At 41.5% G+C, this 14,721-nt stretch overlaps 1 protein-coding gene across 1 annotated transcript in view; it reads left to right on the top strand.

Moving 5' to 3' along the window:
* Positions 1-14,721, top strand: part of LOC137596543 (protein jagged-1b) — a 44,029-nt gene that overhangs the window by 23,765 nt on the left and 5,543 nt on the right. Inside the window, exons 3-9 of the mRNA XM_068317183.1 lie at positions 1,744-1,801; positions 7,151-7,399; positions 8,312-8,372; positions 8,836-8,966; positions 10,087-10,206; positions 11,719-11,832; positions 14,296-14,409. Coding sequence (XP_068173284.1) covers positions 1,744-1,801; positions 7,151-7,399; positions 8,312-8,372; positions 8,836-8,966; positions 10,087-10,206; positions 11,719-11,832; positions 14,296-14,409 — 847 coding nt within the window. The remainder of the gene's footprint in view (positions 1-1,743; positions 1,802-7,150; positions 7,400-8,311; positions 8,373-8,835; positions 8,967-10,086; positions 10,207-11,718; positions 11,833-14,295; positions 14,410-14,721) is intronic.

Consider the following 14,721-nt stretch of genomic DNA (forward strand, 5'->3'; position numbering starts at 1 on the left):
GCAAATTGCCGTTCCACCACAGCTGCGACAGTTTCTCCTGCCTTTGCTCGTCTTTCCTCCCACATAATAATCCACCGCGCCCCCTTTCTCTGCCTTATTCTCACATTGCCAACCTTTTCCTCCACCTGTTGGAGCATCGACGCTCTGCACGTCCATCCGCTTGAAGAAAATCTCTGACTCAGCGTTTTCTGCCAAGCCAGTTTATCCTCCTCTGATGACTTCGCTGCAACTCTTAATCTTTTCTCCTCCTTGCACCAACTCTTCACGCCTCTAGCACACATTGGTGTTGCTGTTGACCTCCTGCCTGCAACCTCCCAGAAATCCGTCCCTCCCCTTTAATTCACACCTCGCCCCCCCTCCCCCCCGTGCCTGTCACCTGCCTTCTATCCGTTCCTGCCTCTCTCAGCACGTTGCTTCCTCTCTCCCCGCCTCAGGCAGTTTGCTGTGACCACAAAGACGTGACTGTACATCTATGTAGGAGAAACCTCAACCGCAATGCACACGGACTGATTTGCATGACAGACCCCAGTGCATCTCTCTGAGGGAAGGAGGACTGGATGGATGGAGGGAGATACATCGAAGCAGAGAGAGTTGAAGGAGAAGGTGTTGATCTGAATTATTCATTGACTTTCTATAGGCAGAGCGAACTGACCAGGAAAGAAGACGAACACACCTGTCCTCTGTCACAGCATCTCATCGTGATCGCTGTCAGCCCAGCTGACATTTCAGGATGTCCAGTCTATTCCTCTGCAGAAGGTTTTTTTTTTTCTTTTTTTAATGGGCTGACTACATCTTTGAATAAAGTTGTGGATTCCAATAAAAATCTTTCTTTTCAGTCTTTTTTTTTTTTTGTCATTGTTGTTTGTAATGACTTTGATTTTTATGTGGAAATGTTATGTTGCTGCTCCTCCTGGCCAGGTGTCCCCTCGTAAAAGAGACGTTTGATCTCAGCGGGACATATCTGGTCGATTAAAGGCTGAATAGAAGGAAAATATTTCACATGCATGAGAAGACTTTTTCAGTGTGTAAGAAAATAAGACGCGGCACCTGGTCCCAGAGTGTTTTCATCAAACTGAATAGGGTTTTCTCTGCTTGTCCTGTTTATCGATAGCAATCCTTATGCCAAGAGAGCCTCATTCAAATTAATGTTTGTGCCTGGATTTACGTTTGTGCCTCCACTACTTCAAAAATAAATCCAGTTACTCTTAGGCTCTGAATCTGAGTTAAGTAGAGTTTGCACAAACTCTAAACTGGTGCAAAAAGTGCTCACATGTTTCAACAGACAGAACGAGGTAACCTGCAGTTACCTCGTTCTGCTGATTCTGGCTGGTAGATTTCTTTTTACAGGAAATCAATTTTTCAATCCGATCAGTTCCTTTAAAAGTGAATCACTGTGTCAAACTACAAAGCGTTCTAAACACGGGTGTATAAATATTTGTGGTGTGTGAAGTTTGACCACATAAAATATGAAACATGAAAGAAAATGATAGAACCATTCAGTTCTGGAGGAAATCCACATCAATGGTGGATCCTGCGTTGGTTTTCACGTGAACCGAACAGTTTAGAGTTTTGATGATGCACGCGTCTCATTGGAAATTTCGATTAGGGTTAATTTTTTAATTAAAAGGGACTGTTAGGCCTCGGTGGAGACATGTGCTTTATTGAGTGCCGTCGTCGTTTTGAGCTCGGAGAGGATGTTGGGTCACATGTTTGACAGATGCTCTCTCTGTGTGCTTTTCACAGAAGTCCTTCTCGCTGGTGTTGGAGGCTCTGGACTACGACAACGACACGTCAGAATCAGGTGAAGCTGCTTTGTTCATGTTTGAGGGCCTTTCTAAGCATGTCTTGGTGCAGAGGAATGTAAAAGGGAATGAATTAACACACATGTCTTGGTTTTGAAGTGTCGTTAGCCGATGTAGACAAATAAATTGTACACCCTACTCTCATGCCACTTTAACTGTCCCCATTATCGTGCCAGATAGAACCAGATGGTGTCACATCAAAATGACATCCAAGATTGTTTGTTCAGCATTACGCCTGACCAGCATGACGATTAACGGTTCGTCTACTAGAATGTCAGATCTTAGAAATGATTTTCAAAACATAAAAGGTAAAGAAGATGAAACATTAATTTTACTAAATGCTAATTCAGACGGCGCTCCAACAACCTTTTACAAGGACAGATGCAAATCTGTTCCTGAGATTTTATATGCTACAGTTTTTAATAAAATATTTCAAAAATCTGATTATGATCATGACCAAATTTTTACTGAGATATGAATGAACATTTTGCATCACTACAAGTTATTAGTCTAATCGCTGGATCATCCTTTTAAATTGACCTTTTCCATTCAGCCACTGAGGCAGTTCAAGTGGTTTAATGTCAGAAAATAGTTTCGCAGTCCGGCCTTTAAGATGTGATGGATAAATGTAACAAAATCAAATGATACAACCAGCATAACAAAATATTTTTTTCTAAATATAATAAATGTAAATCCAGTGTGTATGCAACTTTATTAGCAGCGTCCTCGTAACAACACACCAACCTTTGTTTTTTTCCTTTTGCTAGCTCGTGAGTTTCCCTTTAGCCATAATGTATTCTGTGTTACCGGTTGGAGCAGCCACTGTAAGACGGTAGTCATGTGACCGAGGCAAGCATCTTGACAAGCATCAAGAGTGACTCTTGGACAGGTGTGGAGGAGAGAATCCTGTAATTTTCCAAAACAAAACATTATTCAGAGTCAGATAATAAACAAGGCAGTCAGAGACTGTAACATCCCGCGACTTAACCTGACCTACTTTTAGTGTAGGTTCAGGGTACCCTGAAAGTAGCATAGCTTTGACCTTGCAGGGTAGTTCAAAGCTGTGCACTAGCTTTGATCATAGATCAAAACTAGTGCATAGGTAGATCAAATCAGTAGCTTTGATCACTATCACTAGCTTTGTCTTACACTGGCCTTCTCCCTCGTCCGGTTCCTGAGTGTACAAAAGTGGAAATTTGACCTTGACCTACTTTTCTTAAGGTCAAGGTCATCATCTTATTTTCATCCCCTTTGCTGCCTAAGTAATGTGCTTTTTGTTTCATCTTCCTATCTGCAACGGTTGTGAAGATATTTTGGTGGACTAACTAACTAACTAACGAACGGACGGACGGACGGACGGACGGACACACAAACACTGACAGTTATAATACACAACGGCTTTGAAGCGCAAAATAATAAAACAGTAATGATGTAAGTCACGTAGTCTTTCTTTGTGACCCGGTACCGACTTCCAGTACCAGTACTAGTACCAGTCCGTGGTACTGGTACTGGTACTGGTACCATGTGTTGGTAACCACTGCCCTAATGTAAACTACAAACCCCTTAAATATTGGAGCATGAAAAAAAACATTTTTTGAAATGTTTTTTTCTTGCCTTTGATGGATGAACGTAGGTTTGTAAATGCCACTCCATTAGCATTAGCTTAAGCTAGTTTTGACTGAATGACAAAAATTCAGTCACTGTGATCTGGTTCTTCACCTGTTTTGTGTCTTCTCTGCATTTTATTACTCCTTTATAAATGAGGACTTCCTCAAATGTACTGCTTAAGAATTTTTAAATGTTAAAGATGCCAAAAGGACTCCTGGGCCTTGCATCTTTACTTAATTTTGACCAAATGCGTAGGCTAAAGCTCTAGTTGTTTGTCCAACGAAAAATAATTGACAGTCTTATCTATTATTTAAGTTGTCAACAAGCAACGTTGCCGCCACAGCAAGCAATTCTCACGCTTGTTTACGAATGTGCTCAACATGGTGGAACAATGTGCAAGTATCCCTTGAGCCCTTATGTCTGTAATCACGCTCGGGTAGAGAGTCTTTTATCCAGACCTTTTAATTTCCTGCTCGTCTCTTTGTTGTTTCTCCTCATAATCAGGAAAAGCTCCATGTCAGGGAATGTGAGCCGCATTCTATAAAAAGCATGACACACACACGCACACACACGCAGATGGAGACAGATGTTTCTGTCGTCTTCATTCCTGTCGTGCCACAGACATTTCTTTCATTACATCAACCCGAGCTGCATCCAAACGGTGGCAGAGATGATGAGCAGCTGGAAGACCCTCCGTCCCCCGCGTTCGTCCCTCCTGTCCTCCTGTCCTCTTCCACCTCTGCTTCCCTCTGTCCTCCGGTTCTGTTCTTACATCTTGTTTGCATCATCTGCCATTCCCACCTGAGCTCCTGACAGCCCTTACATCGGGTCTAAAGCCGTTCGCTCGGCTGACAGCTTAGTTCAGTCCTGACACGGTCGTCTCGTGGCTGCCTGAATGGACTTATCAGGCCCCGCTGCTAATCAGAAGGGATTACCCATGACTGTACCTTCAGAAACAGTCCTTGGAAATCGGGAGAAAATATGAAATTTGTGCGACGATAGCATGACCTTTCAGTGAATCTCATTAAAATAATCTAGCTGAAGTTAATGTACATCTATTAAAGGATGATTCTGGTCTAAAACAACCTTGTTCCTTTTCCCATATGTCCTAATTGTCATTGTTATTTATTTGTTCTATTTATTTGTGTAGACAGATTGGAATCTCTGCAACAGTTCCGAGTGGAACCACTTTATCTGGAAGGCAGAATTCAGTGCACCAGAAATGTTAGTAGTAATGACTTATGCAGGAAACCTATGTAAAAAAGCCACTGGTGCATTAAATTATTTATATATCCATGTACATGATTAAGCCCTGCTTTATTTATGTAAGTACGGTTTTCATATTAATAGAAAAACATGTTTGCCCAATTAAACAGCACCACAAACCTCAGGCTCCAAGCAAGAAAAAAGCTGAATGAACTCCTCTCTAAAATAACATTGAAAGCCTCAATTTAAGATTTATTGAAGCACTGTTTTATTTGACTACAGTATTTTAGCTGGGTGAAGCAATAAACTGGCAACTGAGGATATACACAACTGCATAAAGCCAGAACGCAGATGTAGAGCAAATGTGACTGGAGAGATCAAGAAACCACAGACTTATAGAACAGATCAACCTTCAACTTCCAAAAAAAAAAATGTCAAAAAAAATCCAAGTTTGACGTAAAACAGACCAAAATAAAACACAACAAAGTGAAGAACACAAAATGAAAAGAAGATTGAACCAAAGAAAATAAATGTTTATGTCAAGGGAAAGAGAAGACTAACTAGTAGAATTAGAAATTTTGTTTTTGCAAAAAAAAGATGAATGAATCTTGAAATTAGATTTGAACGTCTCTGAAACATTGAAATGGAAAAAGCCCGCCACACCACAAACAACCTCCTGTTGTTTTACGCATCTCTAAAACCAATAACGGACATGACAAACACACTATGATGCACATGCAAACGCAAAACATGCTTTAATGGTCAAACCTTGCACACAACACACTTACAGCTGTTCTACAGTGTTACCAACCAGCAGTAATTTATCGTTTTTCATTTTTTTGCCTGCTGTTCATGTATCTATAGCAACATGTTTGCACTGGACTGATGTTGAGCTCATAACCATGGAAATACCACCGGGGGAGAGACAGTGACATTCTGTGTGAGACACGTCTTTGACTCCTTTTATCCAAATGAGAGTAATTTCTAGTGACAAGAGAATTACCCACATGCAGCAGACGCTGTCCAGCTGATCTGTTGTTTCCACCGGGCTGTCGTATTGATTGGCCTTCAGCTCTCCTGTTGTGTAGTTCTTCACAGGTAGAACCTGGTCACATGGGACCAACACCCAATCCCAGTGTGTTGTTTTTGTTGACTAATATCATCTCCCTTTTCCTCCATCTTTAGTTTGACGTGTTGTGTGTCCTCATTAGAGGGTTGAACTCTTCCTCTGCTTGCTGTCTTATAAATGTGGTCCTTTTCTCTACTCTTCTCTTATCTGAAGCTTTGACTAATCAAATAACTGTTAAATAACAACAACAACAACAACAAACACACAATGCATTGATGTAGATGGATGAATGTTGTACAGCCGTAGGATGATGATGGAGAGAACTAACAGACCACTCAGTGTCCCCTCTGACTCCTCTTTCTCTCTTTTAAATACACACACACACACACACACACACACACACACACACACACACACACACACACACACACACACACACACACACACACACACACACACACACACACACACACACACACACACACACACACACTGGTCAGTATGTGCCCCTGTTTTCATTCCTTTGTGTCCAGCCATGGTGATCTCATCTCTCCACCAGGCGGTTTGCAGTGTGTGTCACTAAGAGCTGCCTCCCTTCCTCTTTGCATCAGAATCTCTCTCTCTCTCTCTCTCTCTCTCTCTCTCTCTCTCTCACACACACACACACACACACACACACACACACACACACACACACACACACACACACACACACACACACACACACACACACACACACAGTCTTGTGTGTGTGTGTGTTAGCGGCGCTCTGTGTGTTGAGACCTCGTCAGAGGAGATGATAATAGAGCTGGGGTTGATGGGGCCTCTGGGAGATCTCCTTTGGGGGTGAGGGGAAACAACCCCTTAAACCTGGACCGTGTTGTGTTCAGAATGCCCTCCCCAGACCTCAAACCCATTTTCTATGTCCACATCGATAACAATGCTGAGTACGTAAATAATGCAGACAGATTTGAAAATGCACCTTAATGTCTGACCTGTTCGCAGCTTGAATACCACTACATTCTGTGCTCTCACTGTTGTGTGGTTGGAGTAAGAAAACCCATTTGCAATAAAATTTTGATGTGATTTTCATGTAATGCAATCACAACTAAAATTTCCTCAGATTGCTCGCTTAATTGTTTTTCATGTCCCTAGTGGCGGTGAAGTTTGAAGGGACAGTTTCATACAAAACCCCCCCCCCCCATGTTTTTCCTGTTACATCTGCTTCATGTTATCCAATTGAGGTTGTTTTTGTGTGAATTTTCTTTTTGTCACTGGGAGAGACGTCTGCCAGCTCTCAAGACTAATGGAAGTAGACGGCAGCTGATTTGCGGCATTCAAAGCAGCAAAACATATCCTGAAGTGGTTACCCAAGATAAACGGCCGCAGACCCTTTAATTCAGCCTTGATCAATATTTTTGCTTAACCTTTTCAGTCAATAACTCCTTTTCCTCTCCCCTCTCAGGTCAGCTGATTGAGCGAGTCCTGCTCTCGTCCATGCTGAACCCGGGGGAGCAGTGGCAGACGCACCGCCACCACGGACGAACTCTCAGCCTGGAGTATCGACTTCGCTTCCGTTGCGACTCAAACTACTACGGGCCCTTCTGTAACAAGTTCTGCAGGGCTCGTGACGACTTCTTTGGGCACTTCAACTGTGACCCCAGCGGCTCCAAGGTCTGCATGGAGGGCTGGACGGGGCCAGAGTGTCAGAAAGGTGAGAGAGTAGAGAGAGTACTCACACCAGGAAGTTCTAGTTTGTTTAAACAATAGTTTGGTTGGGTTAGTTAGAATCTGTGAAGTGGTCACATGTATCAAAAACTATTTGCAGTCATATTAATGTTTTTTTAAATTTGTGTAATGCGAACCTCTCCGTTCTTTTATCTTGTTCTTACTTGTTTCTGCCTGAAGATATTCTAGTGTTTTTTTTTTCTTCAGGCCACTGCTGAGAAGGAATTTTATTTTTATTTATTTTCTCACTATTCCTGGTTTCCCTCCTCCCCGGTTCCCTTAAAAGTTTCTTTGTTGAAAGCGTCTGATCAGTCTGTTTCTGATCAACGTCGTCAGAGCTGATTAAAATAAAACTTCACTCACGTATGATTATGAGCTGTACATGGTTTGGATTCACACACAGATCACTAAAAATAGGTCGTCGTCTTAACACAAAGGATGCTGAGGATATTTTGTAGAGATCAGCTGACTTCCTGCTCAGCAGGTCACTGATTGGACTGCAGAAGAAAAAGTCTGGATAATTAGTCCGGAGGGTCGGTGCACGACCCCCTGCAGGATAATGACCAGATGATGAAGTTCAGGCGTCTCTCATTGTTCCTGGTTTTCTCTTAACGTGCTGTCAGACTAACTGTTAAGGTTTCATCTTGACGTGGAAGATCTCATTTTTGTGTAACATAATTATGAGTTTTGTAATTCTGGTGATGCCAGAGGTTTTTTTTTTTCTATTGTTGACCATTTGATTTTATGTTTTACCCATCAGATCGACTTATTTTGACTTCAAGTTTCTGTTTCTGCACATTGGTGTCTCTAATCCCCCTTATTCTCTCTCTTTGTGTGCATGCGTGTGTTTGCATGTGTGTGTGTGTGGCTGTATGTGTGTGTGTGTGTGTTTTCACAGCGGTGTGTAAGCAGGGGTGTCACCAAGTTCACGGCTCCTGCACTGCACCTGGAGAATGCAAGTAAGCCACAGGATTAAACAAAGTTTTATTTTATTTCTACCATATGAAGTATATTTAAAACTGATGACAGAGAGCAGTCTAATGAAGGACAGTACAGATAATGCAGCTGAATACTAGAAGCCAAATTATGATTTAGTTGTCCTGTTAATTCTGAACTTGAATGGGTCTTAAATCCTGCACCAGTCGCTGATGTTTGCCTGCAGTCATTGGGTATTTCTATTCTCCACAAATTATAGTTTATAAATTGACATGTAGTAAAATTATCCATCTCTACAATAATTCATTAACTTTACAACTCTTACTCCAAAAAGTTTCATATTTTGTGCACAACTCTCAAACTAAAAAAAATATTTCTCTCGCTGTAGTTCTATTAAAACAGCAGCAGCGACAGTATGAGTGGAACTGGTCCCAACAATCATTGTTTTGAAGGTGATATTAACACTGCGCCCGTCGTCCTCTCCAGGTGTCACTACGGCTGGAAGGGCCCTCTGTGTGACCAGTGTGTGACGTTCCCCGGCTGTGTGTACGGCAGCTGCGCCGAACCCTGGCAGTGTGTTTGTGATGTCAACTGGGGAGGACTGCTGTGTGACAAAGGTCAGACATGTGACCAATGTTTCGTCCAGTGTGGTGGACGGTTTGTTGGTCTGGATTCCTAAGTTAGCATTCAAAATGTGTGACTGGAGTTGTCTGCACTGACACCTGGTCGTCGCTTTGACACCGGAGCGTCTTTTCACATTTCAATCCACACACACACACACACAACTCTCTCCTCATACCTGCTGCAGGTCTGTTCAGCTACACACGAGCATCAACAGGCACAAAGCCAACCAGAGTTTGTAGCTACAGTACTACCCAGTGTGCAGTGGCATAGACATGGATCATTTAATTTGAATATCTACGTGTACGTCTTATTTAATTTATTTTCCATTTTTCTTTCTGGGACACTGAGACACTCATTTTAGATTCAGAACACAAATTGCTGATCGTGTGTAATCAGTGTATTTGTTACCTCTAGTCTTCACTATTTAGTGTTAAATAAGGTTCACTTTGTACTGCATTTTGGTCACTGACTCACTTTGTGTGTGACACAGAGGGAAACATTGTGTATGCAGTATATTGTACGGTGTTGTTATTCACACACCTTCCCAGGCATGGCATACTGATCTCCTGTCTGAGATAAGACGCAGCGCCCTCAGGGATTCATCCTCTGTAACTTTTCCCACCATAGAGCAGCAAAGTTCCCTAAACACTACCCCAGAATACAGCCGCCCATCTCTCACCTGTGTCACAGTGTGGGAGCTGGGATCCGGGAGCCAAAGCCGTGCCCACGGGACGCCGCATTGTGCAAAGGAAAGGCGATAGCTTTGGGTAAGGTGAATGTGAGCAGGGCTGGGCCGGCCGCTCTTAGCTAGGTGGGGTCTTGAGCTGCTTCTGTGTATTGAGAAGGGCTCAGTAAAGAGCTGCAGAGGGACAAAGGGACTGTTGGCACAGAGGAGATCATTAGAGACAGCAGAGCTTTAATCAGCCTTTAACACAGGGGACAACAGGCCTGCTGCCACCGGCCTGAATAGTCAGCACAATGAGCTGACCCGGATAAACTTCCTGATGTGAGACAAAGTCAAGCTGAAGTTCACCTGAACCATCTGCGCCATGTAATGTAATGCGTTTTGAATTAAAACATAACTTTCAATAGTACATTTTTTCATGGTTGCAGATCTGAACTATTGTGGCACCCACCTGCCCTGTAAGAACGGGGGGACCTGCACCAACACAGAGCCCAATGAGTACCAGTGTGAATGTCAGGACGGGTTCAGAGGACGCAACTGTGACATCGGTGAGTGTGGCTCCTCTAGGCACACACCCAATGACTGAATAAACATGTTATAATCAAGTTATAATCCCGTTATAATCATATATGGATACAGCAGGTTGCTGAAGTTAAGGTCAAATCTAAGTTCAAAATGTACAGTGTAGAAAATATTAGAAAATAAATAATGAAATTCAAAAGAAAACCTGTGGGATCAGCTGAGTCACTGTGTGTGTGTGTGTGTGTGTGTGTGTGTGTGTGTGTGTGTGTGTGTGCGTGCGTGCGTGTGCGTGTGCGTGTGCGTGTGTGTGTGTGTATTCTGATATACATAATATATATAACGATGTGTTTGCCACAACAAAATGTCACTCATGACATTCATTCATTTTCTTCATTTATTCGTTTTTTTCAGGCAAGGCAAGGAAAAATGAACAAACAAACAAACAAACAAAAAACAACAACAAACAAAATAATTATTAACTAAGCAAGTAAATAAGCAAAGATCATAAACTCAACAATACAATTCTGCTTGAAAGGGAGTGGGAAGAAGAAAACTTACGTAATCCCATAAACTCGTTGTGAAACCTTTTCACATTTTGCGAGATTGAATCAAATCGTTTTGCTCCAGACTCCGTTTGGGAACTTTTCGTAATTTAAATGGAAAGTATTTAGTTTCCCATCACAGCCGGTAAACTGTGGTGCTTTGCTGTTAAGTGGACACTAGACAGCAAAAAGGGTCAGGGGCATAGTCGTCATCAGTCATTCTGTGAAGCAGTCCACTGACATCCTCACGATTGTTTCGTAGCAGCAGTATTCTATTCTATATACGTAAATAATAAACGAAGTCATCACTCTATGTGTGATGCACTGACTGAACTACCTCAGGCAGAAGCAACAAGCTAACATCATCATCATCATCATCGGCTGCCATTCAGGATGATGGACGAGTTGTTCACAGTCGTAACCTGCAAAAAGGCAATCTTTTCAAAAATGTAAATGTATTAAACATTCCGTTATTCCATAACTTCACCACAGTATAAGAAACATTTCATTTTAATAATGTTTTGATCTTTGAACAGTAAACCTGGAAACATCCCAGCTGTATTGAATCGAACGTTTGTATGGAGTCTGAAACAGACATGGACTTCCTTCTGAATCTTACTTGCATTATTTTAAAAGAAAATAAATCAAATTTCATAACCAATAGATTTTTATTAACTGATAATTAAGTTTATAGTCATTTTAAAGTTTGATCCCCATAGTTCGACATGATAAATGGATAAATGAATAAACTATCTGCAAACCGTTTTATACAAACTGGATTTATACACTGTTGACAATTTAATTTCAATGTTTAGCACATTCATTTACCTCAGGAATAAACATTAAACTATCAATCCGATTATTAAGCTTTTTTTTTTTTACATCAATGACCACAAGCTGTGTGTGTTCAGGGTTTTAAATGTCATCCTCTTCTCTCATTGATCTCTTCTTTTGCCTCCATCTTTTCCACCTCATGGGTTTTTCTGCTCTCATCAGTGGAACACGCGTGTTTGTCATCGCCGTGTATGAACGACGCCAGCTGCGTGGAGAACCCGACAGGCTTCAGCTGCGTCTGCACCGACGGCTGGACCGGACACACGTGCGCTGATGGTGGGAGTTCGTGACACACACACACACACATATAGTCTTTGATTGGTTGTTACAGGATCAAAGTCAGAGAGTGTTTAATCATGCTCAAGAGGAAACAAAATTAGTCTCAACACGACCGGTAGCAGCAGCCGGTGACCCGTTTGGACCTTTTCCTGGTTTGAATCTTTAGTCAAAAACACAAAGTCGATCCTCATTATAGCCAATAAAGAAAAGGAAATGAATCCCCAGAAAATCACATGTATACTTATAGATAAACACACAATACGTGTGCAGTGTCATTTTCTTAATGAGGGTCAAAACATGATGTCAACACACACTTTAATCCCATATGGGGGAATTTGTGCAGCAGAAGCCAGTTCCCTCATGATGGGGTGTACATGAGACAAAATAAAAAGCTGTTTGAGCCCAAGTGTCTGATAAACAAAAGTGATGTCACCAAACTTGTTTGTTCTGTGAGGAAAACAACATCACTGTCAAACACTGAAACCTACATTTGTGTTTAGTAAAGGATCGACGTGTATTTGTTGGTTTTCTTTCTTCTTCACCATGTTTTCCCTCCTTAATATTTTACAATAACTTTCATTGTTGGAGAGAAATATTACAACCATTCAAAAATAATTGAGATTGTTAATGAGTTTATTCAGAGCCTGCAGACTCATTATTCCACATAACTAGACTTTTACTGTACTGTATTTTCAACTTGAAACAGATTTTTTTTCTGCATCAAAACTTCTCGTCAAACTTTTGTCATTGACAGTTACTCATCGAGATTGTGTTGCATACTTTCACATGCCGTTAACTTGCACTTTATTGGCCTCCTACAGTAATCTGATTTCTTAACGGTAATATAAACAGAAAACAGTTTGTGCAATCAGCTTGAAATATCTGAGACGTCTGGATATCAGCCAGATTCCTGCTGGCAGGTGGAGTTCATGCGCATAAAAAAATACTTAAGGCATAAAAAATATCTGGCATCATGAAGGTTTATGAAATCCATTATAAACTGTGGTGCATCCAGGTTTTCAAAATGTTTAAATTTAAGATGTAAAAGTAAAGATGCAGCAGTAAAGGCTGGGATATCCTGATATTGATTTCTGAAGGGGCTGTAAGTCAAACCCAGACGCGCTGAATCATACAATCCAAGGGCAATCTGTCATGTATTACTACCGTCAAAGTTCACTTAATCACTGGAAGGACAAGCTAAAGGGAATTTATTTTTAATTTCATCACTAAATGAGCATTTTAAACAGCTTTTTTTTACATTCTTGAACACAATTTGTCCCTGTTTTGTGTCCCTGAAAGGTCAAACTTGTTTTTTAGTGGCAAAGTACTGACTGAGCTGTCAAAACAGTATGTCTCAGGCTCAATCATGGTCTGATCTCATATTGTATATGTGTGTGTGAGTGGCTACAGGTGAGATTGAATCATACAGGTTACGGTCTGTCAGAGATGCGTGTGTCAACAAGCAGCATCCCACATCCTCTGCTTTCATCTCAGGATAAACCTTATTGCCCCTTGGGTGATGGCGTGTAAGCATTTCTGCAACGAGTGTTTTTACAGAAATAGAAAACAAGAGGTGAGGGTCAAACTGAGGAATTCAGTAATAGTTTATTTACTGTTGGATTGATTAGCTGTCAGGGAGGCAGTTTGTCTCTTGTGTGTTGTGGGAGGCTCTCTGGAGAAAAAAGTGGGTGGATTATCAGGCTGGCAGGCAAAAAGAACCACAACCACAACATATCAAGTCCAAAAGCTCTGCTTTGGGTCCAGATATATATGAATATACAATCAATATTAATAAAGGACTCTTCATATGTAAGGAATTCTCTGTCTATTTTCAGGAAACTTGCCACTGGCCTAGCTTGAATTATTATTTCTCAGAGTTGGAGATGAGGTCAGGAAGATGGAAAATAGATGTTCTGCAGGCTTAGGTAAATGAGATGAGGTTATGAGAGTGTCAGCAAGAGATGAATGACATTTTTTGTGTATGGGATTTTTGCATTAAGGATGGTTGACCCCTAAACCAGGAGCTTGTCTCTTGTCTGTTTGTCTTCCTCACATTCCCTCTGTTTCTTTATCTGATTTCAATTCCTTTTCAGGAGCACAACAGGGTGTGGCAGCTCCATTTTTCTATTTGTGTTTTTACTCTCAAGCGTTCTGCATTTGAACTCAGATTTGCTCGCCTGTCCTCTGGGAAAGGTTTGGGATGCTGTCCATTTATGTGCAGCAGATGATTATATTTATCAGTGTTTGCACTCAAAGCAGAAAAAGAGAATGAAAATACCAGCAGGCAAAGCATACGAATACAAAATGCAGCTCAGTTTGCATGTCCATGTCACATATTTACACACACACACACACATACACATACACACACACAAGCATGCATAGTCTCTTTGATATTCACGCACACACATTCCCATTACACAGACCAATCATGTAAAACATTTCACTTTCTCTTCCCAGCGGTGAGGATGTGTGACCGGAGCCCTTGTGGACGTGGAGCCACGTGTCAGGAGGTTACTGGAGGTTACCGGTGCCTCTGTCCGCCTGGATGGACTGGCAGGACCTGCCAGCTCGGTCAGTAGGTCAGGAACGGATGTGTCATACAAGGAGAGGAGCAGGAGCCTCTGGGTGCCTCGTGTTTTATTTATATATTTAAAAATATGCATCAACATAGCAGCTTTCAAAAATACAGCTTGAATATGATTTATAAATAGAATTAGAATTATTATTCATTAGTAGAATTAATAATATACAGCAAAATCATGCTGCACACAATTGGCCAGTTTGTTCAAGATAAAGTTACACCTCACCAGATAAGATGACTTCATTCTGATGAACGTAGTGTGTTCCTCCGATTAGTGAAGTGTGTGTGTGTGTGTGTGTGTG

This window comes from Antennarius striatus, chromosome 6 (genome assembly GCF_040054535.1).
Source record: "Antennarius striatus isolate MH-2024 chromosome 6, ASM4005453v1, whole genome shotgun sequence".
NCBI lineage: Eukaryota > Metazoa > Chordata > Actinopteri > Lophiiformes > Antennariidae > Antennarius > Antennarius striatus.